We start from the raw sequence: 24,142 nt of genomic DNA, 5'->3' as shown, positions 1-24,142 counted from the left end.
GTAAAAATGTTCTTTATCCAACAGAGTTCAAAAACCTCAAATAAGGATTTGAGAGGCATAAGAATTGACTTATAATATTGCCAACACCTAGTTTAGTATTCAAAATGTATTTTGAGAAACCACATTTGTTCTCAGTGACATCAGTTTCAAGGGTTTAGGACTATACCCCCAAAATCCTGCTTGCCCTTAATTACTGTGTGTTTAAGGATCTTTCACTGTATTAGCTAAACCCTTTTTATGTCATTGCTGGGAGTAACCAGGTCCCTAAGTTTACCATTTTTTGTTGTTATTGATTAGTTACTAAGTCACGTCCAACTGTTTATGACCTCATGGACTGTAACCCGCCAAGCTCCTCTCTCCGTGAGATTTCCTAGACAAGAATACTGGAGTGGGTTGCCATTTCCTTCTCCAGGGGATCTTCCCAATCCAGGGATTGAACTCCTGTCCCCTGCATTGGCAGGTAGAGTCTTTACCACCGAGCCACCAGGAAGCCCTATACAAAATATGAAAGTGAAAGTGTTAGTTGCTCAGTCATGTCTGACTCTTTGTGACCCCATGGACTATAGCCCGCCAGGCTCCTCTGTCCATGGGATTCTCCGGGCTAGAATACTGGAGAAGGTAGCCATTCCCTTCTCCAGGGAATCTTCCCAACATCGGGATCGAACCCAGGTCTCCTGCATTGCGGGCAGATTCTTTCCTGTCTGAGCCCCATGCCAAGTTTATTACCTACTCAATTTGTCTCTTTTTCATTAAGTTGCCTGGAGCTGCTACCATGTGTTGATGGGTATGCGTGTGATAACTAGATGGGTATGCGTGTGATAACTAGGTGGTATAACTAGATGGGTATGCGTGTGATAACTGGGTGTTATAACTAGATGGGTATGCGTGTGATAACTAGGTGGAATAACTAGATGGGTATGCGTGTGATAACTAGGTGGTATAACTAGATGGGTATGCGTGTGATAACTAGGTGGTATAACTAGATGGGTATGTGTGTGATAACTAGGTGGTATAACTAGACGGGTATGCGTGTGATAACTAGGTGGTATAACTAGATGGGTATGCGTGTGATAACTAGGTGGAGTTAAAGGGGGAGAGCTGTAGGAAGGACATGTTGACCTGCATGTTGTATGTGTGTGTACTGGTGAATCTCTAAATAGTATTCGTGGTGCTTTGACTTAAGGACAGTGACCGACAGGTGACTGTCTGGTTGAATAGAGGGAAACTGGGACATGGTGTCATATGTCCCAGTGAACTCACAGCTATGTTGTAGACCACAGAAGAGTGGAAAATACTGGCCTTGGTCACAGTGAATACATTGCAGCATTGTGTTATTTCCCCTGCTTGCTCCTCTCTTAGGATTCTCCTCATTTCAGACTAAGCTTAAGACAAGTGTCCTCAAGAAAAATCTCTCTGTTGGGTGGTGATAGATTTGACAGTGTTCTTATCCTGCTGATCAAATGGTAAAACAGTATGATTGAGCCTTGGTTAACTTGTTCCATTTTCATTCTGTCTGAAAACAGTCAGTGGGTCTCTTCCTCATAAAGAATATACGTGTATCTGGTGTGGAGGGAGCACAGGAGAAAGGGAGGAGTGATCTCATCACACAGATGATGGTGTCCACAAAGTGCACTTAGACTGAACTTATGAGACAGCTAAATGGTCTTAAGAAGAAGATCATGAAATTCTAACGTGAGGGGAGGAGGGTGACGAGCTATAGGTGGTTAATCTGTGTGAGAAGCTATAGAGAGGGCTTCAAAGCAGGAAAAGCGCAAGGTCCTCAAAGACAGAGAGCCACGAGAAAGCTTTAGGAAAGGTATGCTTGAACCCCAAGCTCATAGAGGAAACGAGCTTTCCACTAACTCTAGGCGGGTTCAGCCTTGGGTTGTGGGAAAAGTAAGGTTAAACTCAGAGAATCTGGCCTGAGTGATTGGAAAGAGGTGAGAGGGTCTGCAGGAGAGCCTTTAAGGTTAATTCTGTGAAGAACATGAGAATGCGATGTTTACCTGGAATGAAGCATGTGTTTTGTACTTCTAAGATACCTTCCCAATTTCGGCTGTGCTTTGTAATTCTGTGTTTGATGTACTTCCATGTGCCCTGGGAGAGTGAGAGTTGGGCTACTGCAGCTGCTTTGGTGGAGGAAAGGAAATGTCTTTGATCCTTTAGAAATGATGTGGGAAGCAGCAAGCTGCCCTAGTCATCTAGGTAAAGTTGCAGAAAGTTCCCAGCAGCAGCCATGGTGCAGTCCAAAAAGAAGGGTCTGCTCTAACCTTACTCTTTCAACTCCTCTACTTCCACATGCACATGCGTGCACATTTTATCCAGCTAGGGAATCTTAAAAGCTAATTGCCTTACTTTGAGATTCTTACTAAAAATTTCATATGTGGAATATTATCTTTAACCTTTCTCTTCCTGCTTTGATTAGTTTAAAATTATTAGTTCCCAGAGAAACCTTGTGAATTTCACTTTCTATTTCTCATTCAAAATACATGTTCACCTTTACTACTGTTGACTGTCTTTGCCACATGTATCACAATGGAAGCTTTATTTATAATATGAAAGAAAATAGCCTTTTCTACATTCCAAAGCATACAATTTGAAATAAATATTCAGCAGTTGATTGATGTATTTTAGCTTTTTAAAAAAAAAGATCAGGAGTCCTAGTACAAACTACCAATGCTTAAAAATATTCAGGGTGTTCTACAAAAAAAATAAATTGCTGTATCTAGTTCTAATGCTACCTTTTTTATTTTCTTTATAAGTAAATAAATCTTTCTCTCTTTTTCTTAGAAAACTGGTGACTTATTTGCTATCAAAGTATTTAATAACATAAGCTTCCTTCGTCCAGTGGATGTTCAAATGAGAGAATTTGAAGTGTTAAAAAAACTCAATCACAAAAACATTGTCAAATTATTTGCTATTGAAGAGGAGGTAAGTCATCAAGCTTTAGTTAATCCTGTCATGTTTATTGTTAATACAATTCAGGAGAAATAATCTGACATAAAAATTGTTTTATAAAGAGTGGGTTTATTTATCTATCTATTTATTTATTCTCTATTCATCTATTTATTCTCAAAAACAGATATATAACAGATATATAACAATGGAAAGTCTCATGGAATCAGAAAAAGTAGTATAAGTAATAAAAGAATATACAATGCGGTTGCCAGTGTTATTACTGAAAGCAAAAGCTAAGTGAAGTTAAATTGACATAATTACATAAGGAGAAAATCAAACAATGCAAGGAAGGCTTTATAAAGAATAAAAATCTTTGGAATCCAGAGAGTGATATATGCATCCAGTTGTCAAAGACAGAATTGGTTTTAGTGGGAAACAGTGAAAATAAAAATGTCATTAGAAAAATAGAAATCTCATTAGTATGGGTAATCAAATCACACCTTTTGAAAAACAATTTGGCAGTTTATACTCCTATCAGTGATTTCATTTTTAGTGATTACTTCTTAGAAAGTAATCAGAAATGTAAACTATAATTTTATGCACAAAGATGTTCATTGCTGTCCTGTTTATAATAAAGAATGGTTAAGTAAGTTAGAATGTTTGATGGATTGTTACCCAGAGTTGGCTATACTGAAGATTAAAAGCATAGCCCTCTGGACTGCCAAGTCTGTTCAAGACTTCTCACACGAGCCACAGAAGAGTTGGACAAGCTGTGCAATCGGAGAAGTCCCCATCAGACTGCTCGTTCAGACACGAGCTGCAAGCTCAGGAGTCCTCAGGGCCATCTTCCCTTAAGACCAGCTGGCTACAGATCTTCCCATGACTGCCCTCAGGTTTGGTAATTTACTCAAACGCTGAATGACTCACAGCACTCAGGAAAGCACCATCAGTGGGCCCTCGGACTGCACAGGTTTGAACTGCACGGTCCACCAATGATACTGTGAATTTTTTTCCCACTAAATATGAACTACAGTACTACATAATCTGAGATTGGTTGAATCTGCAGATATGGAACCACAGATACAGGGGGTTGACTGTAAAGTTACATGTAGATTTTCGAATGCATGGAAGGTCAGCACCCTTAACCCCTGCTTTGTTCAAGGGTCGACTCTACTTACAAGTTAGTATCTTAGCAAAGCAGAAGGATATAAATTAGAACTAAGCAGAGGAAGAGATCCCTAGGGCCACAGGACAGAATATACGAGGGTTCCGAACACGAATCTTCCCTTCCACGAGGATACGTTATCCTCCTGGCGCTGATGCTCGCTGTGACCGTACGCGCCCTGGAGGCTTACCCACGCCTCTGGTGTGCAGAGCTTTTACTGAGGCTCGATCACAGGCTGTCTGCATGGCCAGAGTTTAGTCTCCAGCCCTTCCTGTGGGTTCTGGCTGATTCCTTAGCCTCGGGAAGTTGAAAAGGAAGTGCACGTCCTAAGATCCCCATCATAAATCACATTTTTAGACTGTCACCTGGCCAAAACCCCCAGGCAGAGACACTTTTAGCAGATAGGACATTCTAGAGGTCTATTGAATCAGCTCCCAGTAGCCAAGGGCAAGTGATAGACCTCTCTGGCAAAAATTAATTCTGTACTGCACAGTGGTTAAGCAGTAATAAAAAAATATTTAACAAAATTTCAGTCACCTGGGAGCATGCTTACATATAATGTTTTGTGAGAAAAATCAGTATTAAAAATATTTATGCAGTATGATCTTGATAAATATAGTATGGTATACAAAGTGTTATGTGTCTATAATGTGATTCATTACATAGAAAAAAGACTGAAAGGAAACACACCAAATATAAACATAATTATCTCGGTGATGAAATTAGAGGTATTTCTCAAATTTTCAACTCCTCAAAACTCAGTTATTTCATTATTTAAAAGCAACAGCTTTTTTCTTTTAAAATTATTTCTTTCATACCACCCAATAGTAAAGAAGTTTTTAGAATATTTTATAGATTTATTTTGGGGATATATAGAAAAAATTATAGAAGGAAGAAAGTAAAAAATGATAATGACTACTGTATTTAAGACTCATTCACATTTTCAAGTTTCTGAAATGGGCCTTATCTTATAATCAATGTGTATTTGTAATTTGGTAATACTTCTTTTATTCCTCTATAAAGCTATTGTTAAATTGATGGTGTATCTTATAATCAATGGTACATTAAAATCATGGTTTAAAACAGATCAGCAGCTCAGATTCCTGAGCTGACTAGAACTTTGCTCCAAGGGGACCACTCAGTTATTCTACTTATTTGTTTTTAAGGCTAAAACTCTGGGAACTCTCTGGCAGTCCAGTGGTTAGGGCTCTGGGCTTCCATTGCATGGAGCACAGGTTGAGTCCCTGACTGGGAAACTAAGATCCCACATGCCACATTGTACTGCCAAAAAAAAAAAAAATAAAACGCTGAAACTCCATTCTTTGAAGTAAAAGTAGTGAAAGTGTTTGTCACAAGAAGAATTCAAGTCTTTTAAGAGTTTCATTACAAAGCTAATATCCTAAATGTACTATTATGTGTTAGAAATTAAACAATTTTGAAAAATCCATTATAACATTGTAGCAGTGATTTTTCTAATTAGATTTAGCCAGCTTTTACTGTGGTTTGTCTTTAAAAACAAATCCAATTTTAATATTAATTTTGGAAAATGTTAACTCTCATCTGTACAGTCAACAAATATTTAACAAACCCTAGGTAAAAAGCAGTTCAAAGTACCTTCATTATTGTAGCAAATCCAACTTTTAAATGAAATCAGATGAGTATTGGCATATATTAAAAATTTATTTTTTAGATTGAGTCGAAGTCGGTGATTTTTTTTTTTTTCCAGACAACAACAAGACATAAAGTACTTATTATGGAATTCTGTCCATGTGGAAGTTTATACACTGTTTTAGAAGAACCATCTAATGCTTATGGACTACCAGAGTCTGAGTTTCTAATTGTTTTGCGAGATGTGGGTATGTTTATTTATTTATATGATTATATATGTGTGTAAATATAATTTAATGACATAAGAATTTTTAAAAATAAATTTCTTACATTTAAAGCTAAAGACTTTTATGGAGTGCTTTCTTAGATATGATATCAAAAGCACAAGTACAATAAGGAAAAAGTAGATAAATTTCATCGTTAACTTGTGTGTCCAAAGGAAGCGTCAAGTAAAAAGACAACTCGTAGAAGGAGAGAAAATATTTGCAAATCAGATGTCTGATAAGGAATTTTTATCCCAAAAAGTCAACAACAAAGAGACAACCCGATTTAAAAATTAGTAAAGGAATTGGTAGACGTTTCTCCAAAGAAGATATGCAGGTCCCCAACTAATATATAAAAAGATCATTAGGCATTAGGGAAATGCAGATCAAAACCGTAAAGAGATGCCACTACATACCCACTAGGATGGCTAAAATCAAAAAGACAAAACAAGCGTTGGTAAGGATGTAGAGAAATTGAAACCCTCATACACTATTGGTGGTATTGTAAAAAAAAGTGCATGCAAAAAAAAAAAAGTGCAGGCACTTTGTACAGTAGACAGTTCTTCAAAAAGTTAAACAGTTACTATATGACTTATCAATTCCATTACTAGGTGTTTATCTAAAAGAATTTAAAATATTTCCACACAAAAACTTGTATACCAGTATTTATAATAATAGCAACAACAAAAAAAGGAAGCCCAGTATTCACCAACTGGTGAATAGATAAATGGGGTACATACAGTGGAGTATTATTTGTTTGTAACAAGAATGAAGTAGTGGTACATGCTGTAACATGGATGCACCTTGAAAAATTATGCTTAGTGAAAAACAACAGACACAAAAGGCAACAATATTTGTATGATTTCATTTAAGTGAAATGTTCAGAATAGGCAGATCCCTAGAGACAAAAAGCAGTAATGGTGGTCAAGGCCCTGAGAGGAGAGTGGAGCCAAGGAGTGACTGCTAATAGATGCAGGGGTTCTTTTTGTATAATGGAAATGTTCTGAAATTGGTGGTGATGGTTTGTATACTCTGTGGCTCTGTACTAAAAACTGCTGAATTGTATACTTAAAAAAAATGAGTTTAAAAAAAATAAATGAGTTTTATGATATGTGAATTTTATCTCAGTAAACATGTTATTAAAAAAAAAAAAAAGAATATGGCAGTCACAGGGAATAATATCTTCTTGGAAGGAAATGAATCAATATTTGAAGAAAAGGAAAAGCCCAGTGTTACAAAGTATGATGTTAGTGGGAATTCTTGAAATTGATACTGGAAGCAGTAGAGACTACATAGGTGAGGGTAAAATGAAAGAGAAGCCATATATGCTACACCCTATTAAGTCAAATAGAAGAGGTAGATAATTGATCCTTTCCTAAATATACTGGTAGTCCTGAGTTTCCGTAATTGAATGTTTATATCTTTAAACTTACTTTTATATGTCATGCTTGGACATTCATCTATCAGCTGTCACACAAATGGTTCAGACTATCATTCTATGACACTGCATGTCAGTTAGCCCAAACAGCTTAATTTCAGCAATTGCCATTAATTTTTTTTTTTTTTTTTTTACATATTCTGTATTGAGTCCAGTTTACTATTTTGTGGAATTTTTTCCCCAAAGTAAAAATTTAAATTATGGTGAAAGATTATTTTTCTTGGGAATCTGTATTCTTGGGTTTAGGTAGATGGCCCACAGGTATATAACAAAAAGTAATTCAGGAAGTCATAGGCTTAAGATCATTGTGTTCCATTTTCTTGACAGTATTTAAGAGGGACTCTTCCTTAGACCGTATTGATCCCTGTCCTTCTAAAATTTCTCATAACTCAAGCATGAAATACAAAATCTAAATATAATCTATTACTTCTTTGATTAAAATGACTTTGGACCAACTTATGTAAAAACTTACATTGAGTGAATAAGAATGAATTAACGTTCATTAGTGAATCTGATGCACACACACATACCTACTTATGATTTCCTTTGTTTTATATTTATTGTTGAAGTGGGTGGAATGAATCATCTCCGAGAGAATGGCATAGTTCACCGTGATATCAAGCCAGGAAATATCATGCGTGTGATAGGGGAAGACGGACAGTCTGTGTACAAACTAACAGATTTTGGTGCAGCTAGAGAATTAGAAGATGATGAGCAGTTTGTTTCTCTCTATGGCACAGAAGAATATTTGGTAAGTCATGCATCACTAATAATTTTATTTTAAGAAGCTGGGTATATTATAAATATGGGTAGTTGATCAACCAGATCACTCTATAAAATATCGTAACTCTTAATGGCAAAAAATTAAATTTTCTATTCTAATGAATATGGTATGTAATATGGAATTAGATATTGGTTTCTAAGGGTGTTGCTTTCTGTTAAAAAAAATTCTTGTAAGTTTTATAATACTCTTAAATAATTTTACTAATGTTATGCCTCTTTGTTAAAAGAAAGAACTATCTGTATACTCCAAAAGCATCTAGCTAGTAAAGGCTTCCTTATTTGGATCAGAGCAGTTAATATATTTACAAGCTTGTTACAATACTGTTCCCTGTAGAGCAGACTTCATTATAATTCTGAAGCAGAAGACTCTCTTCAGGGAGGCTGGTTACTGAAAGATGAAAAGAACCATTGTTAGAAACACACACAAAAAGTGAAATGCCTCTAAAAGATCTAACTTGAAATACTAGAAAACTAGAAAAGCTCTGTGGTTGAAACAGTTTATGTAGATGTGTTTGTGTGAAGTTAGTAAACATTTGAAACACTTAAGAAAGGCACTTAAAAATAAGTACATTTAACATGTAATCAGAAAGTTTATAATATATAGCTGTCACTGATTGGTTATGGCTCTGAGTTTTATTGTAAAAGTCTTAGATTCTGTGACTTTTTTTCCAATTGGATTCCGCGGTTGTAATTTTATAATTTGAATGAAGTCAAGGTGCCCCATAGCTTTATTCAGATTATTCTAACCCTGGCATGAATTAAGGTATCTTAATTCTATCTTGTTCTATCAATATGAAACCACTAATTAATCTGCAGTTGTATTTGGATAATCTTTTATTAAGAGTACTTAAAAACGGGGACTTCTCTGACAGTCCAGTGGTTAAGACTTCACACTTAGAGTGTGGGGGCACAGATTTAGTCCCTAGTCGGGGAATTAAGATCCTGCTGTGCAGTGTGGCAAAAAAAAAAAACCACACACACCTAAAAACGGGTTATATTCATCCAACAGCTATCTATGTACCAAGCATTGTTGTAGGAATTCAGACTTCTTTGGTGTACCAGAAATACATGATTTCTGCTCCTATGGAACCCTCAATCTAGTGAGGACAGTAGACAAGTAAATAAGATAAATTCAGATAATTAAAGTGTTGGAAAGACAATAAGGTAACAAAGCAGAAGAAAGATAGCTAGGGAAAGCTTCCTTTCACTCTTAAGTCAACTGATACTTTAATGATGAAAACAAGCAAGTCATGCAAAGATTTGGGGGGAAAGCAGCATTACAAGCAACTACAAAGGAAAGCTTGGGGGCAAGAGGAGAAAGGGACGACAGAGGATGAGATGGCTGGATGGCATCATCGACTCAGTGGACATGAGTTTGAGTAAACTCCGGGAGTTGGTGATGGACAGGGATGCCTGGCGTGCTGTGGTTCACGGGGTCGCAAAGAGTCGGACACGACTGAGCGACTGAATTGAACTGAACAAAGGCCTAAAAACAGAAATGACCTTAGATGTTTGAGAAACAGAAAGGATGACAGAATAGCTGGACTTAGTGAGTGAAAAGGCAGGTGATAAGAATTGGAGAAGTAAGCAGAAGCCAACCAGAGCATACGGACTAGTGGTTTCTACCCTGTATGATCACCCCCTGTTAATAATAAATGTTTTACAATATTCTTTTCAGTATCTTGAAATGGAATTCTTAGATAATATAATCAACCAGCATACCTAATTAAAGGAAGAGCATAGTATCTTAATGATGATGTAAAGGAAAATATAATAAAATCATAGATGTTTAATATGTAAAAGTTTACTGGTAAAAGTTTACTATCAATTTCACTAGCAAACAACTGAAATAATTAGATTCTGTACCTGTGTATAATGTTACCTCCAGTGCACATGCAGTGATAACCTGTATATTGAATTGGTGAGTCATATATCATAAGTCTTGTGTTGTTACTGACATCATTTTCCAAAGCACTGAAGAATTCCTGATAAAGTTTCTGACTTAACAAAGTAGATTTATGTATACTGCATTCCTATAGCTACAAAAATACTGTTTACTTTATATTCAAAAATACACTGTTTACATGTAAAATGAAGTGAGATCATTAGAAACAGACTTCTTAGGTGCACAGATATCTGGCAGGATATTTAAAAGTCGTACAGGAAGTCAGAAGCTTGTTTTTCAGAGCTGTTTCATGTTCAACAGGATGTCTCTCATCTCTGGTCTCTGCCCACTAAATTCCAGTAGCCCTTCCCAATGACCGTGGTGATCGAAAGAAACAACGGCAGTACCATACTAGCCTTTGTGAGGGTGATCCCTCTTAGCGACTGTCAGCTTTCTTATAGTCTCCAGAGACCACAATTTAGCCTCCGCCGCTAACAGACTTGTAAAATGGAAAGAACACAACATTAAATAAATAAACTTCCAAGTCCATGCTGTTCTCTTGGCTGAAATTCTACTGTAGTCTGTTTTCCAATTTCAGGTTATTCCCAACTCTATTTTCTAATAAATTACACCAGCAGTTATGAAACTCAGTAGTCATGAAACTCAGCAGTCTAGAAATATTTCTATATTTAAATGAAAACTTTTCTCATTTTGGAATTCCCGGACCAGATGTTGAATCTTCTCCTTTTTATGTGTTTAAGACCAAAGGAAGCACCAGCATTTTTCTTCTGTTTTTAATATGATGGCTTTCTTAATATGAATTACCCAAAAAGTTCATTTGGGTTTTTCCATAAGATAGTGCAGGAAAACTCAAACAAACTTTTTGGCCAACCCGATTTAACCTGAGAACTTACAGTAGGTTTGTCCTTATGCTCCTGTCCCAGATGCAGGGGCCCGGGCGCAGTAATACTAATCCCTATGCAAATATAAGTAGCACGTTCAGGAGAGCGCCTGTGGGCCCAGAAATGTCAGACCAGCATGCATCAGGCCATTCTCAGCTAACCATTCTCAGCCTAGGGAAGGCCTTCCAGCTGTACTATTTAGGAGGTATGTTAGTGCACCTTTTGAGGAGGTCCCGCTTTGTCTCCTTCTAGAATCGCTGTATCTGCTCTTCCCAGGTTGGCAGCCTCATGTTCTTTGAAGATATCAGGCATGTCCAGGTACTCTTGGCCTCTTCACGGTGCCATTGATAAAGTAAGAACCTTCTGCTAGGACAGAGGTCTGGCTCATGCTTCTTTAGACAATAATGCCTTACGTACTATGCCACAGAATCTGCAAAACCACTCAGACCCTGTGCATCTGGTAGCCATGTTTGGACATACGTCTTAAGCCCCTCAGGCTTGTCACCTCTTCTAATTCCTCATTAAAATGTATTTCCCAAAAAAGTCCCATCCATCCCCCCAAAAATAATCCAGAGCTTGTGACCCTTTGAGAGATGAATTCATAAACTACATCATTTACAGTAGAGACACCCTCCCAGCACTGTTATCTGTGTTGGTTCCCAGTCCGTTGGGCCACTGCCGTATACCACAGTGTCATAAGGCATTGTTTTAGTTTGGGATCATTTGGGAGATGACTCTGCTCTGGTCCAGAGTACACTCTTATAGGTTTATCTACCAAAAACCTTGGCGTTAAAGCACGTAATTTACGTAAAGACAGTGTCACGGAGGCTAAGCATGTATGACCCCTGGCTGTCCTTCGCAGAGCTTAATGTCCACGAGAATCTCAGTCTGGATCTGGAAGCTCCTAAGCCATGCCCTATAAATTCCATCTCTTCTTCACAACTGTACGGTAGTGTCTTCTGTGCTTAAGGACCATGTGGTGAACATCAGACCAGCTACTTAGCTGAGTTGCTGTATCCTCCAACATACCCGATCAGGCTAGTCCTCCGAATTCATTCTAGAAAATTAGTTTTCATCTCAGAGTCCTTATGACTTGCTCACATGGATTGCATGTGAGGTATGAGGGAAAGGAATTGAGGCTGCCTGATATGTTTTGGGTATGAGCAACTGGGTAGATGATGGAACCGTTTACTTAAAGGGTAAAGATTAGAAGGAAACAGGTTTGAGTCAGAAGACCAGGAGTCTGTTTTTGATACCTTAAGTTTAAGCTACCTGTTAGACATTTGAGAAAACAGTAGGCTATATGAATCCAGAACTCAGGACAAGAAATGGTTTGGAAAGTTAAAGGATATAGGTAACATTTAATGCCATAGGCCTGAATGGGAGATGAAAAAATAAGGCAGTTGTTAAGTGTGGATGGCTGTTTTGAGTTTTGCTATGGAGGGAAGCAGAAAATTAAATGATAGGTCAAAGAGATTGTAAGGTCAATTTAGGGGCTTTTTTAATGGGAGATATGAAAGCATGTGTGTAAGCTGAAAGAAATGAGCCAATAGAAAGGGGGGAAATGATGCATAAAACTAAAAGGGTAGTTTCAGGAAATGATTTCTAGAATTGGCGAGATGATATGATGGGCCCCACAGCACAGATGTGGTGCTAGTGGTAGAGAACCCGCCTGCCGGTGCAAGAGACATAAGAGAAGCAGGTGTAATCCCTGGTCGGGAAGATCCCCTGGAGAAGGAAATGGCAGCCCACTCCAGGATTCTTGCCTGGAGAATCCCATGCACAGAGGAACCTGGCAGTCTGCAGTCCACGGGAGTGCAGAGAGACACAACTGAAGCAACTTGGTACACCATAGGTGGAGAAGCTAAGCCTTCGATAAGAGCCGTCCCATTGTAACTGGTTCTGAACACAGATTCAGGTAGGTTGGCTTTTGGTAAAAGATACAAAGGAGAGTTAATCTCTGCTTCCGTTTTCTCACTGTAGTATGAAGTGAGGTCATCAAAACTGAGGGTCAAAGGAGGTGGTGTTGGAGGTTTGAGGAGAGAGAGGAAGATATAAAATGGTCTTTTCAGATTGGAAAAGTAAAATTAATAGGAAAATAGAATTTCCAGACATTATTGAATACCCATTTTTGTGTAATGTATTTCATAGAATACAAATTAGTAGCTTTTTCTTTTCTTTTTAAAGCATCCTGATATGTATGAGAGAGCAGTGCTAAGAAAAGATCATCAGAAGAAATATGGAGCAACTGTGGATCTTTGGAGCATTGGGGTAACATTTTACCATGCAGCTACTGGATCACTGCCATTTAGACCATTTGAAGGGCCACGTAGGAATAAGGAAGTGATGTAAGTGATTTCTCCATCTAAAATTAGAAATAATTTTTTAAAATGTGTATCTATCTTACTTTATTTCATCATGTTAGAGAGGTACACTACTGAATATTGATCTAGCCATCATTTCTGATATTTTAAACTATTTGATTTTTTAGTAAGAGTACAACCTTATAAAAATGCATAGAGATAATGTTTCATACTGTGTTTAACTATCTTATGTACAAAGTATAAATGGATCCAAATTTGGTCCATCCAGTCTTTGGTCCATATTAAAAATACTGTGCCTTCTGAAATTTATTTCAGCACTATTTAGTTCTTTTTGTGTGCTTATTAGTTTTTTCCCTCCATATAACTAAAAAAATAAAAAAGTACTTTCATGAAGTAATAGAACCATTAGTGGATCAAAAAGAAATATGAACTGACCTGATTTCTTTAACCATTTCAAAAATAACATTTAATGTAATATTTTTCTAGTGTTGCTGTTTCAGTCGAAAACATTTTGCTGAATGTATTTTACTAGTACATTATACATTTATGCAACTGCCATAGTTACTAGGAAATAATTACTATGTATGAAGTCACTGTTATAAACCAAATAATGGAAGAAAAGAGGGATGGATTGTTAGATGTGAAATTTATTATAAAACTCATCTGTACATTGGCCGCACATCTTTCTGTTTTGAAAGAAGTTAGTGGTTGACCTTGCCTCATGGGAAATACCAACCTCTGTACACATAAAACTATAAGGTGAGGTTATGAATGTTGTTCAGTTCAGTGAGGTAACTCACTTGACAGCCTTAACGTGTTCAGCTGTTTTTTTAGATCTCAGATCTTTATATATTTGACCCCGCCTTTTATAAGTGGGGCTTCCCTGGTGGCTCAGATGGAAAGGATCTGCCTGCAATGAGGAGACCCAGATTCAGTCCCTGGGTGGGGAAAATTCCCTGGAGGCGGAAACGGCCACCCACTCCAGTGTTCTTGCCTGAAAAATTCCATGGATGGGGGAGTCTGGTGGGCTACAGTCCATGGGGTCACAAAGAGTCAGACATGACTGACTAACACTTTATAAGTAATAATCACAAATGTAAACATACAATCTTTCATCTCATCTCAGAAAGTTAGGAGAAGCACATTTTTTCTTTTGTTTGTTTGAGGAGGTAAAACTAGTTCAGCTGATACCATGACTTTTGCTAAAACCTGAGTATCAAATGTTTTCCAGCAAGGAGAGCATACATATTTGTGGGAAGAAGTTATCCATTAGTGTACTGATTTTGGTATAGCATCATCTTGAACCCACTTTACAAGTGTCCTTTTTATAAAATCTCTTCATTAATGAAGGCTTAGAGTCAGTTACTGTCTTTCCTCATTAAACATAAAGTGTGCCCAACAGTTAATCATGCTTTGCTGTCATGGGCGTTTTAAAGCAGTATCAGCATGTATTGCTGCACTAAGAATGGGTTAAATAGAAGTGTGGTGCTCTGTAATAAAGGAAACATGATTCATAAACAACTGGGAGTACCTAATGTTATCTGCCCACCATGTAGGCAGATAACATCATTGGAAGAATTTTTTTCTTTATTTGCACAGAAACTAAACTTTTTATGAACATTGAAGCTAATGAATGCTCAGAAGCACTTTAAGAAATAATAAGGATGGAGAAGGAAATGGCAACCCACTCCAGTATTCTTGCCTAGAAAAGTCCATGGACAGAGGAGCCTGGTGGGCTGCAGTCCATGGGGTTATATGACTGAGCATGTGTGCATGAGGGTGGAGGGAGATGGGTTGGTAGCAATAAAGTGGTAGAACTAAAAAAAAAAAAAAAAAGAATAAGGATTGTTTTGCTTGACTATTGAGTGATGTATTCATCTCACATTATAGGAGTATTGATCCCTCAGAATCTTATTTACATGTTAATAAATGTATTTAGATATGTATCTTAACAAAATAAGTTTTTTCAAGAGTTTATAAGCATTACCTTAATTAAGAATTCTGCCATTCATTCTATTCACTTCTCTTCTTGCATTAATGTCACATATTTCTACTTATTTCTCCACAATCTGATCCTTCTCACATGAATGCAACTTATATTTTTCACATTAATTTCCTTCTTTGAAAAATCTCTTAGTGCACAAATCCTGGCTGCCTCTACTGAAGAAGCAGCAAGCAGCTCAGATCAGCTGTTCTGGTTTCTTTCACTTTTTTAAAGAGTTTGTTAATCTGCTCAGAGCACATTTATGAAGCCATTAAACAAATCGAAAAATTATGTCAGAAATACTATCCATAAACTTATATAAGATTCTGATGTGTTATGATTTACATTTTCATCTGGAAGGCATGAACCTCTTATTTCTCTCCTAGTTTCAAGTTTTGTTTTAGAAAGGACTGACACTTGTAAAGCTGCTTTTATTGCCCCGCCTCCATCATTATTAGTATTCTTTCACTTCTTCATTCATCTCTTTCTTGAATTCATCTTTATTTTTATCACCATCATCAAGAAACAGATTAAGCTTGGCTTTTAATTTTGGTACACGCATCTAATCCTGTTATGTATATATATTTTCTCAATATGCAAAAACTTTCTGATACTGTGCTATGTATAGTTTTATCTTTTTTTTTTTTTTAAAGCTATTGTTCATTCTATAGTAATTTCATGGTCCAGTTGACTGTGCCTTTGGATAATGTGGGTAAGAGTGATGAGATGCTTTTTTCATGGTCTAGAGACATTCTGTAACATAACTTTTTTTGTGTTTGCTCAATTTTTTCAGATGGAAAATGAATATTTTTGTTGTGGACATCAAGATGCTGTTATATGGCAGTCTGAGAGCCCAAATGAAAATTAATTATGGCCTATGTAAAATAATCATACAGCCACAATTCTACTTCAGTCAGTCAGATTCAAAGTATTTTGATTGTTTTATGGATCCTGTGAACATCAGTCACAAAGTTTTGTATAGTAGATAATTGTAGGTGCAACTGAGGAAATATTTTTGCAGAGCCCTTTGATAGGATGTGCAGTAACAAACTGCTTATTTTAATCTACTTTTATTCCTCCCAAGGTATAAAATAATTACTGGAAAGCCTTCTGGTGCAATATCGGGAGTACAGAAAGCAGAAAATGGACCAATTGACTGGAGTGGAGACATGCCTGTTTCTTGTAGTCTTTCTCGGTAAGTATAGCATATGTACCCTGTTCTTTTTGGTGTTGGGACCTTTGTTGATTAAAGGCACCAATACTTAAGTGTAGTTTTGTTCTTAATTTTTCAGTAGGTGTTATTAAAGCATGCCTTGATTAGTAATTTTCGTGTTTGTGGCAATGTAAAGATTGATTTGGGTCTACGTAAATAATTTTGCCAGATCTCTTTTAAGACATAGAGCATACATAGATTTTTCAGATTGCTAATCACTTGTCTTAGAATTGTGTCCACTGTGGGCTTCCAGCTTAGGACTTTTGGTGTCTCTTGTGCTGACCTTCATTATAGCAGAGCACAAATAGTGGTACAGATAGGAATAACTAGAGTTCTAAGAAACAGATATTGAAGAAGTCTAATATTACCCTCATTTTCAAAAAGTAATCATATTATTCAAAAGGTGAGAAATAACAGTTTTCTACTGCTTTTTCCAGCATTTCAAAAGTTCATATGGGTCTTAATATAGCAGCCAGAACTCAAATTATACATGAATCCTGTTATCACAGAGAGAGATTTAAGGTAAAGGAAATTAAAAGTAGAGAGTAAATCTTTTTTCTGTTGTATATCTTTTTTATTGACGTATATTTGATTTACAAAGTTGTGCTAATTTGGGAGTAAATTATTTTAGATTTTACTCTGAAAGTAAAGCCAAGGCAATCATCAGTATTTAGAATTTGTAATTACTGAATTACTTTCCATTTTTCTTGAGTGTGGGGATTGTATAATCTACAAGTGAACATACATAGGTTATGTTTTATTGGTGCCTTTTAAAATCTGTGGGTGCTTTTTGTATTACTTTCAACATATAAGTAAATATGTTTATTCAAAATATTTATTTAGACTGTACATATATAATACATATACCACAAGTTAATGAAATATGTCGTCATTTTATGTATTAATATCTGTGAAAACTCATTTAAACCAGTAGTTCCAGTGCCGAAATGATTTTTGAAAACCACTGGCCTGACAATTTCATTTTTGTGTGTTAAAAGTCTCCAAAACTAAATTGTATCATGCAACTAGAGTTACCCAGAGAAAGTCACTTTATTGGAGAGCAGAAATTCAATGTTATAATAGTGATCTTGGTAAAATTTTGATTTAGAAAAGTACCCATTTTGGAAATCTTGGGCAAAACTGATAAAATTTAAAAGGATCAGGAAATGAGCACTTGCTGTTTAGTGTCTAACTACATTGCCGACATTCACACAGTGTTTTGTCTGTCTGAACTATAGATTGCATGTCTCAGGAGCGTAGCTGGCCTTATCTGTCTAATTATTCTTTAGTACACTAAGTTATAAATTTTTTTATAAAAATTGCTTAGGTATCAAAGTATGTTATATGATTTTTTTAAATACTAAGGACTTTAATTACTAACAATCAACAATGAAAAGAACTACCAAAAATGTAAGAACTACAGAAAAAAGATAACCATCTTCTTTCTCATATGTATTAATTAGTCAAGACTAGATAGCCAATGAGACAAACCTAACTCAGCTGTGAGTGAAGACAGATATAAGTGAAAAATGGATTGACGTTGTAATTCAAAGTTTATGTGTGTATGTAACTCAAAGCTCCACCGAATCCTCAGATTCAGATTGTCATCAAGACTTGGTGGGCTTCCCTGGTGGCTCAGCAATAAAGAATCCACCTGCAGTGCAGGAAATACAGCAAGAGACCTGGGTTTGGTTCCTGGGTCAGAGAAATTCCCCAGAGAAGGAAATGGCAACCCACTTGAGTATTCTTGCCTGGAAAATTCCATGGACAGAGTCTGGTGGGCTACAGTCTGTGGAGTCGCAAAGAGTCGGACACGACTGAGCATGCACATACTGCGTACACATATCTTAAAAACTGTTAACAGTTATTTCAGTGTCTGCCATGTAGTCAATATATCTTTAAGATGACTTGAAATTCAATAATTGAGTCTGTTTAAACATATTTTAAAATTCAGGTAGTGCATGAGAATTAAGTTCCTTCCATTCATTTTTTTTTTTTTTAATATTTAAGTTTATTAGTCAAAGATTGGGGGCTTCCCTAATAGCTCAGACGGTAAAGCATCTACTTGCAATGCAAGAGATCCCAGGTTCAGTCCCTGGGTCAGGAAGATCCTCTGGAGAAGGAAATGGCAACCCACTCCAGCATGCTTGCCTGGAGAATTCTATGGACAGAGGAGCCTAGCGGGCTATAATCCATGGGGTCACAGAGTCGGACAAGACTAAGCGACTAACAGAGTCAAAGATTATTCCTAGTTTAATTGGCATTAATTGATTGCTAAATGATTATAGTGATTTTCCTTCTTGAAGAAGTATGCTACAAAAGGCATATGAATTCAGCATAAAAATTAGGTGTTGGAGTGATATGTTAAAAGGATATTAGTGACCCTGAAGTTAAACCATTATCCTCATGACCACAGGGTTCCAGTCAACTGATCTCATCTGGATAGCCATGTATATACAATGTTAGGATGTTTGGAAAAGTGAGGAAACTTGGGAAGGAGAGAATCAAAGAAAATAAAATGTAAAAGCCAACATAAAAATACCATAAGCCCTGGTTCATTGACAAGTAATATTAAATCAAGGTTACCTGGCTTTCCAAAAAGTTGGCAGATTTTTTGCAATTTTAAATTAATCTTATCTGATAATAGTAATAGCAGTTCCTTTGATTTGTTGGTAAAGGTTATGATTTTGTACTTAGAATGTAACACATTCATTCTTCATGTAACTCTTTTCAATACTATTTTAGGGGTCTTCAAGTTCTACTTACACCTGTTCTTGCAAACATCCTTGAGGCAGATCAGGAAAAGTGTTGGGGTTTTGACCAGTTTTTTGCAGAAACTAGTGATATACTTCACCGGATGATAGTTCATGTTTTTTCACTACAACAAATGACAGCTCATAAAATTTATATTCATGGCTATAATACGTAAGTACCTCTTTATATTTTTTCCTACATCATGATGTTGTGTTATATAATAGTTATGTATCTTCACAAATCAGGAGAAGAAATAGGAAAAATGATTCAGCTTCATCAGATGTACCCATTTCTGGGTAGAAAGTGTTAGAAAATGTTTGAGTGCTTAGTAAATTACTTTTCACTTATCTTTGAAGTAAAAGGATTAATTTTCTAAAATTTACAGGTAAATTAACTTGTTCTTAAACTACAAATTTTACAAGACTATTTTCCTTTATGTGCCTTCTCTCAAATTACATAACCACATAACTACAATTAGCATTTACTAATAAACGAGCCAGGTTTTATTAAGAGTATTGTCCTGTCACTTAAAAATATTAAAGCATAAGTCTTATAGTTCATGTAATTACTTACATATGTGGCCTAAAGCCCTTGAGTGCTGGGGAAAGACCTGTTCCTTTTATCTTAAAAAAATAGATTATACCTATGTGATAAAAATCTACCCATGTGATAAAACTACATACAATTAAATCACACGCACCCTTAACATGTGAAACTAGGGAAATCTGAATAAGATAGGTGGATTATGTCAGTATCAAGGTCCTGATTATAATAGTGTACTATACTTACGCAAGATGTTACCATTGGGGGAAAACTGAGTAAAGAGTATTTAGTGTCTATACAATTTCTTTCAACTGCACATGAACCTACAGTGATCTCAAAATAAAATTTTTTTTTTAAATGAAAGGGGAAAGCATTACATTCTACATGCCTTAGTTTCTATTTTAACAAGGCTCAGGTAGCAGTTTTGATGCCTCATGAAATTAAAAAAGAGACTTTCACTGGTTATTTATTAACAAATAAAATCAATTCGATGGAATAATACTTTAGACATTTTGTCTAATATCTCTATCCAATAAGGCGCTTCCCTGGTGGTTTATATGGTAAAGAATCTGCCTGCAGTGCAGGAGACCCGGGTTTGATCCCTGGGTCAGGAAGATCCCCTGGAGAAGGCAGTGGCTACCCACTCCAGTATTCTTGCCTGGAGAATTTCATAGACAGAGAAGCCTGGCAGTCTATAGTCTATGGGGTTGCAAAGAGTCAGACACAATTAAGTGACTAACACCAACTAACATTACAATATTATAAACATTGAAAATAATATAAATAGAATGAATAAAATAATATAACATTAGGTTCAGTTCATTTCGTATTGTCGTATCTGACTGTTTGCAACCCCATGGACCACAGCACGCCAAGCCTCCCTGTGCATCACCAGCTCCTAGAGTTCACCCAAACCCATGTCCATTGAGTTGGTGATGCCATCCAACCACCTCATCCTTTACCATCCCCTTCTCCTCCTGCCTTCAATCTTTTCCAGCATCAGGGTCTTTTCAAATGAGTCAGTTCTTTGCATCAGGTGGCCAAAGTATTGGAGTTTCAGCTTCAGCATCAGTGCTTCCAATGAACACCCAGGACTGATCTCCTTTAGGATTGACTGGTCTGATCTCCTTGCAGTCCAGGGGACTCTCAAGTCTTCTCCAACACCACAGTTCAAAAGCATCAATTCTTCTGTGCTCAGCTTTCTTTAGAGTCTAACACTCACATCCATACATGACTACTGGAAAAACCATAGCCTTGACTAGGCGGACCTTTGTTGGCAAAGTAATGTCTCTGCTTTTTAATATGCTGTCTAAAATACATTAATCATCATCTGTATTTTGGTGCTTAATAGCCTGAATAGAAATGTAACTTAGTTAGGTGTTGGCCACTATTTCATTGTAAAAGTATATGTGTACATAGAAAGCCCACCTGAGCCCAAGCCAGAAATCACAGCAGAGACTTTTGGCAGAGAAAAATCACAACATTGCTGCTGGAATGTTGATTTGTTTCTTTTTTTCATGGATTTCTTTAGGGAGAATCTGCCTTTTCCCCCAAAACATCATTTTGAAAATACCTGATTTTATTAGCTTATTTAACACATATTATATACTCATGTTGTAAGTGATATTCTCAATTCTTTATATATTTAAGTCATTTAATCCTCACAACAGTTCTGTGAGGTGAGGACTGTTATTCCCATTCTGTAGATAAAGAAACACAGCGCAGAGAAGTTAAGTAGTTTAAGGTAGTGAGTAAGTGGAAAGCAAACAAACTGAAATTTGAACCCAGCTATTCTGACTCCAGTCAGTGACCTTAAACTGTCTTCTGTTTTGGCTCCCATTTATTGAACTATTAAGACTCCTCTGAATTGCACATATCCAATATAGGTGTCCAGACATAAAAATGTCTTGGAATTGACTGCCATATCAACAGACTGTGTGGAATTTTCAGTTTAGTAGACTTCATAGTGTCCACATCAACAAAGCAGCGTTTCTGTGGACTGGATATGATCTAAAGTTTTACTGAGAAATGGATGTCGTGGCACTGGTATAAAAAAAATGATTTTACCTCTCATTTTAATCCCAATTATGTTGTCCTTTTCGATTTTTCTCACACAGTGCTACTGTATTCCATGAACTGGTGTATAAACAAACCAAAATTATTTCTTCAAATCAAGAGCTTATATATGAAGGACGACGTTTAGTTCTAGAACCTGGAAGACTAGCACAGCATTTCCCTAAAACTTCTGAGGAAAACCCTATCTTTGTAGTCAGCCGGGACCCTCTGAGTACCATAGGATTGACATATGAAAAAAGTAAGCTGGGATTTTTCTTTTTTTTTTTTTAAGTTGGGATTTTTCTTGTTGTTCTTACTAGCCATTAAAAAACAATAAATTGGGAATTCCCTGGTGGTCTAGTGGTTACAGCTCCACACTCTCACTGCTGAGGGCCTGGATTCTGTCTCTGGTTGGGGAAATAAGATCCCACAAGACACACAGCGCAGCCAAAGGGGAAAAAGCTATAAAAATGATTGTCATCTTCATAATGTTGATTAATGATGACATTAATGTGGAACTTTTGTAAATGTTAAAATTTGTAAGTTAATTGAATGAGAGTAGTAGTAAAATTTAAAATCCTCATCAGTAACAAGATTTGACATTAAATATTTTGTTTATAAAATGGTAAAATACTTTGTCATACATGTTTTACTGTAGTTCTCTGCTTTTAGTATTTTACTAATCCTCAGAATAACCTTTTGTATCATAAATTGCAACAAATGTCTTGTCTCCAGGGTGAATTGGACCCTTTGCCATGCTTTGGAATCTAAGAATAATTAGATCTGTATTTTGGAATCTTTTAAATTATTAATTCTGATGGTGAAAAAAAATTACCTGGATGTTTACATTTCTATTTAGACCTTTGGGATTTGATTTAGATTTAAAGAAAAGCATTGAACTTGTTGTGTTGGAATATATTTAAGAAAAAGAGGTGACACTCCTTAGAAATAGTGCAGGTAGTAATTTGTTAAGGAATGAGCTTTTTTTTTTTAACCAGGGAAGGAACATTAAAGAGTTTTATCATTAATGTTTAATTTAAATGTAATTTAGAGGTTAATGTTTAATTTGGAGGTTGATATATAAAGGATAAAATAATGCATTTTTTATTTCTGATTTTAACTATTTTATTTCATATTTCAGTTTCCCTCCCTAAAGTACATCCACGTTATGATTTAGATGGGGATGCCAGCATGGCTAAGGTTAGTATTTAGTTAAATTACTATTTAAACATCTGAATTAAAATTATCAATAGTGGGAGCAACAAAAAGTGTATCTTTATGTACACCTGTATAGCTTAGGAAATTATTCATTTAGATTGTTATCCATTACAAATTGTTTCATGTTCTCTCTTCTTTATATCTTTTCTGGAACTCACAAGAAAATGTTCTCCATTGAGACAGTGCATGTTTACCATTATTATATTAAGGATGAAATGTTTATTGCAGTTACATCTGTCCTTAGCTTTTAGGAACTAGTAGCTTATCCTGTTTTCAATGATAAAAATAGGCATGTTTGAAAATTTTTATGTGAAAGTTTTTCTTACCCTATACCACAGTTTAGCACCAAATATTAACACTTTGTATTTCTTCATTAGGCAATGACAGGAGTTGTGTGTTATGCCTGTAAAATTGCCAGTACCTTGCTGCTTTATCAGGAATTAATGCGAAAGGGGATACGATGGTTGATGTAAGTAATGGGTTGAAATATGAAAATTGATCTGCACATAGGCCTCACTAAATAACTGATCTTCTCTTCATGGGTACTTTACCTCTTCAGACTAGGTAGGGTCACGTGGGTGATTTTTACTGTAGTATATTTGTTTCACATTTAGTTTACAAAATATTTAGCAGCTTTTTTTTTCTTTAATTTTATTCCTACAAAATATAAGACAGGACAAATAGTATCTGAATTTTAAAATTTTTTTAAATTAAATTTTAAAACAAATCAGGAGACAATGGGACTTCCCCAGTGGTCCAGCAGTTAGGATTCACGCTTTCACTGCCATGGTCCCATGACCCTAAGAAATGTTTTATGGATGAGTATATATGTCCTCACAGAAGTGGAGAATGAATGGTCTCTTTTAAAAATCATGCCTCTAGTTCTAGACAACGTCATTTGAAGCTTTTGGATTTTATAGACACATAATAATGGACTCATGGTGCTCTTGGGCTTTAATGCTTGTGACAGTTTATGTATACCCACCTCACACCTGTCCTTCCCGTCTCGCAAAAACATACATGAAGCGTTTCATCACTCTTGTTCTGCTGCTTTTTCTAAGAAGAAAAAAGTATAAGGCTCTTTTTTTTTTTCTGTCACCTTTATCTTA

The 24,142-nt window shown here is 36.1% G+C and overlaps 1 protein-coding gene across 2 annotated transcripts in view; it reads left to right on the top strand.

Annotated features, from left to right (window-relative positions):
• Positions 1 to 24,142, top strand: part of TBK1 (TANK binding kinase 1) — a 43,414-nt gene that overhangs the window by 4,116 nt on the left and 15,156 nt on the right. For both annotated transcript variants that reach the window (XM_061130829.1, XM_061130838.1), the window contains exons 3-11: positions 2,791 to 2,931; positions 5,790 to 5,919; positions 7,942 to 8,123; positions 13,130 to 13,290; positions 16,335 to 16,445; positions 19,209 to 19,388; positions 21,878 to 22,074; positions 22,957 to 23,015; positions 23,411 to 23,502. In XM_061130829.1, coding sequence (XP_060986812.1) covers positions 2,791 to 2,931; positions 5,790 to 5,919; positions 7,942 to 8,123; positions 13,130 to 13,290; positions 16,335 to 16,445; positions 19,209 to 19,388; positions 21,878 to 22,074; positions 22,957 to 23,015; positions 23,411 to 23,502 — 1,253 coding nt within the window. The remainder of the gene's footprint in view (positions 1 to 2,790; positions 2,932 to 5,789; positions 5,920 to 7,941; positions 8,124 to 13,129; positions 13,291 to 16,334; positions 16,446 to 19,208; positions 19,389 to 21,877; positions 22,075 to 22,956; positions 23,016 to 23,410; positions 23,503 to 24,142) is intronic.

The sequence above is a fragment of the Dama dama genome, chromosome 3, assembly GCF_033118175.1.
Source record: "Dama dama isolate Ldn47 chromosome 3, ASM3311817v1, whole genome shotgun sequence".
Classification (NCBI taxonomy): domain Eukaryota; kingdom Metazoa; phylum Chordata; class Mammalia; order Artiodactyla; family Cervidae; genus Dama; species Dama dama.
Note: the sequence above shows the minus strand (reverse complement) of the source record. Positions and strands in the feature narration are given on the sequence as shown.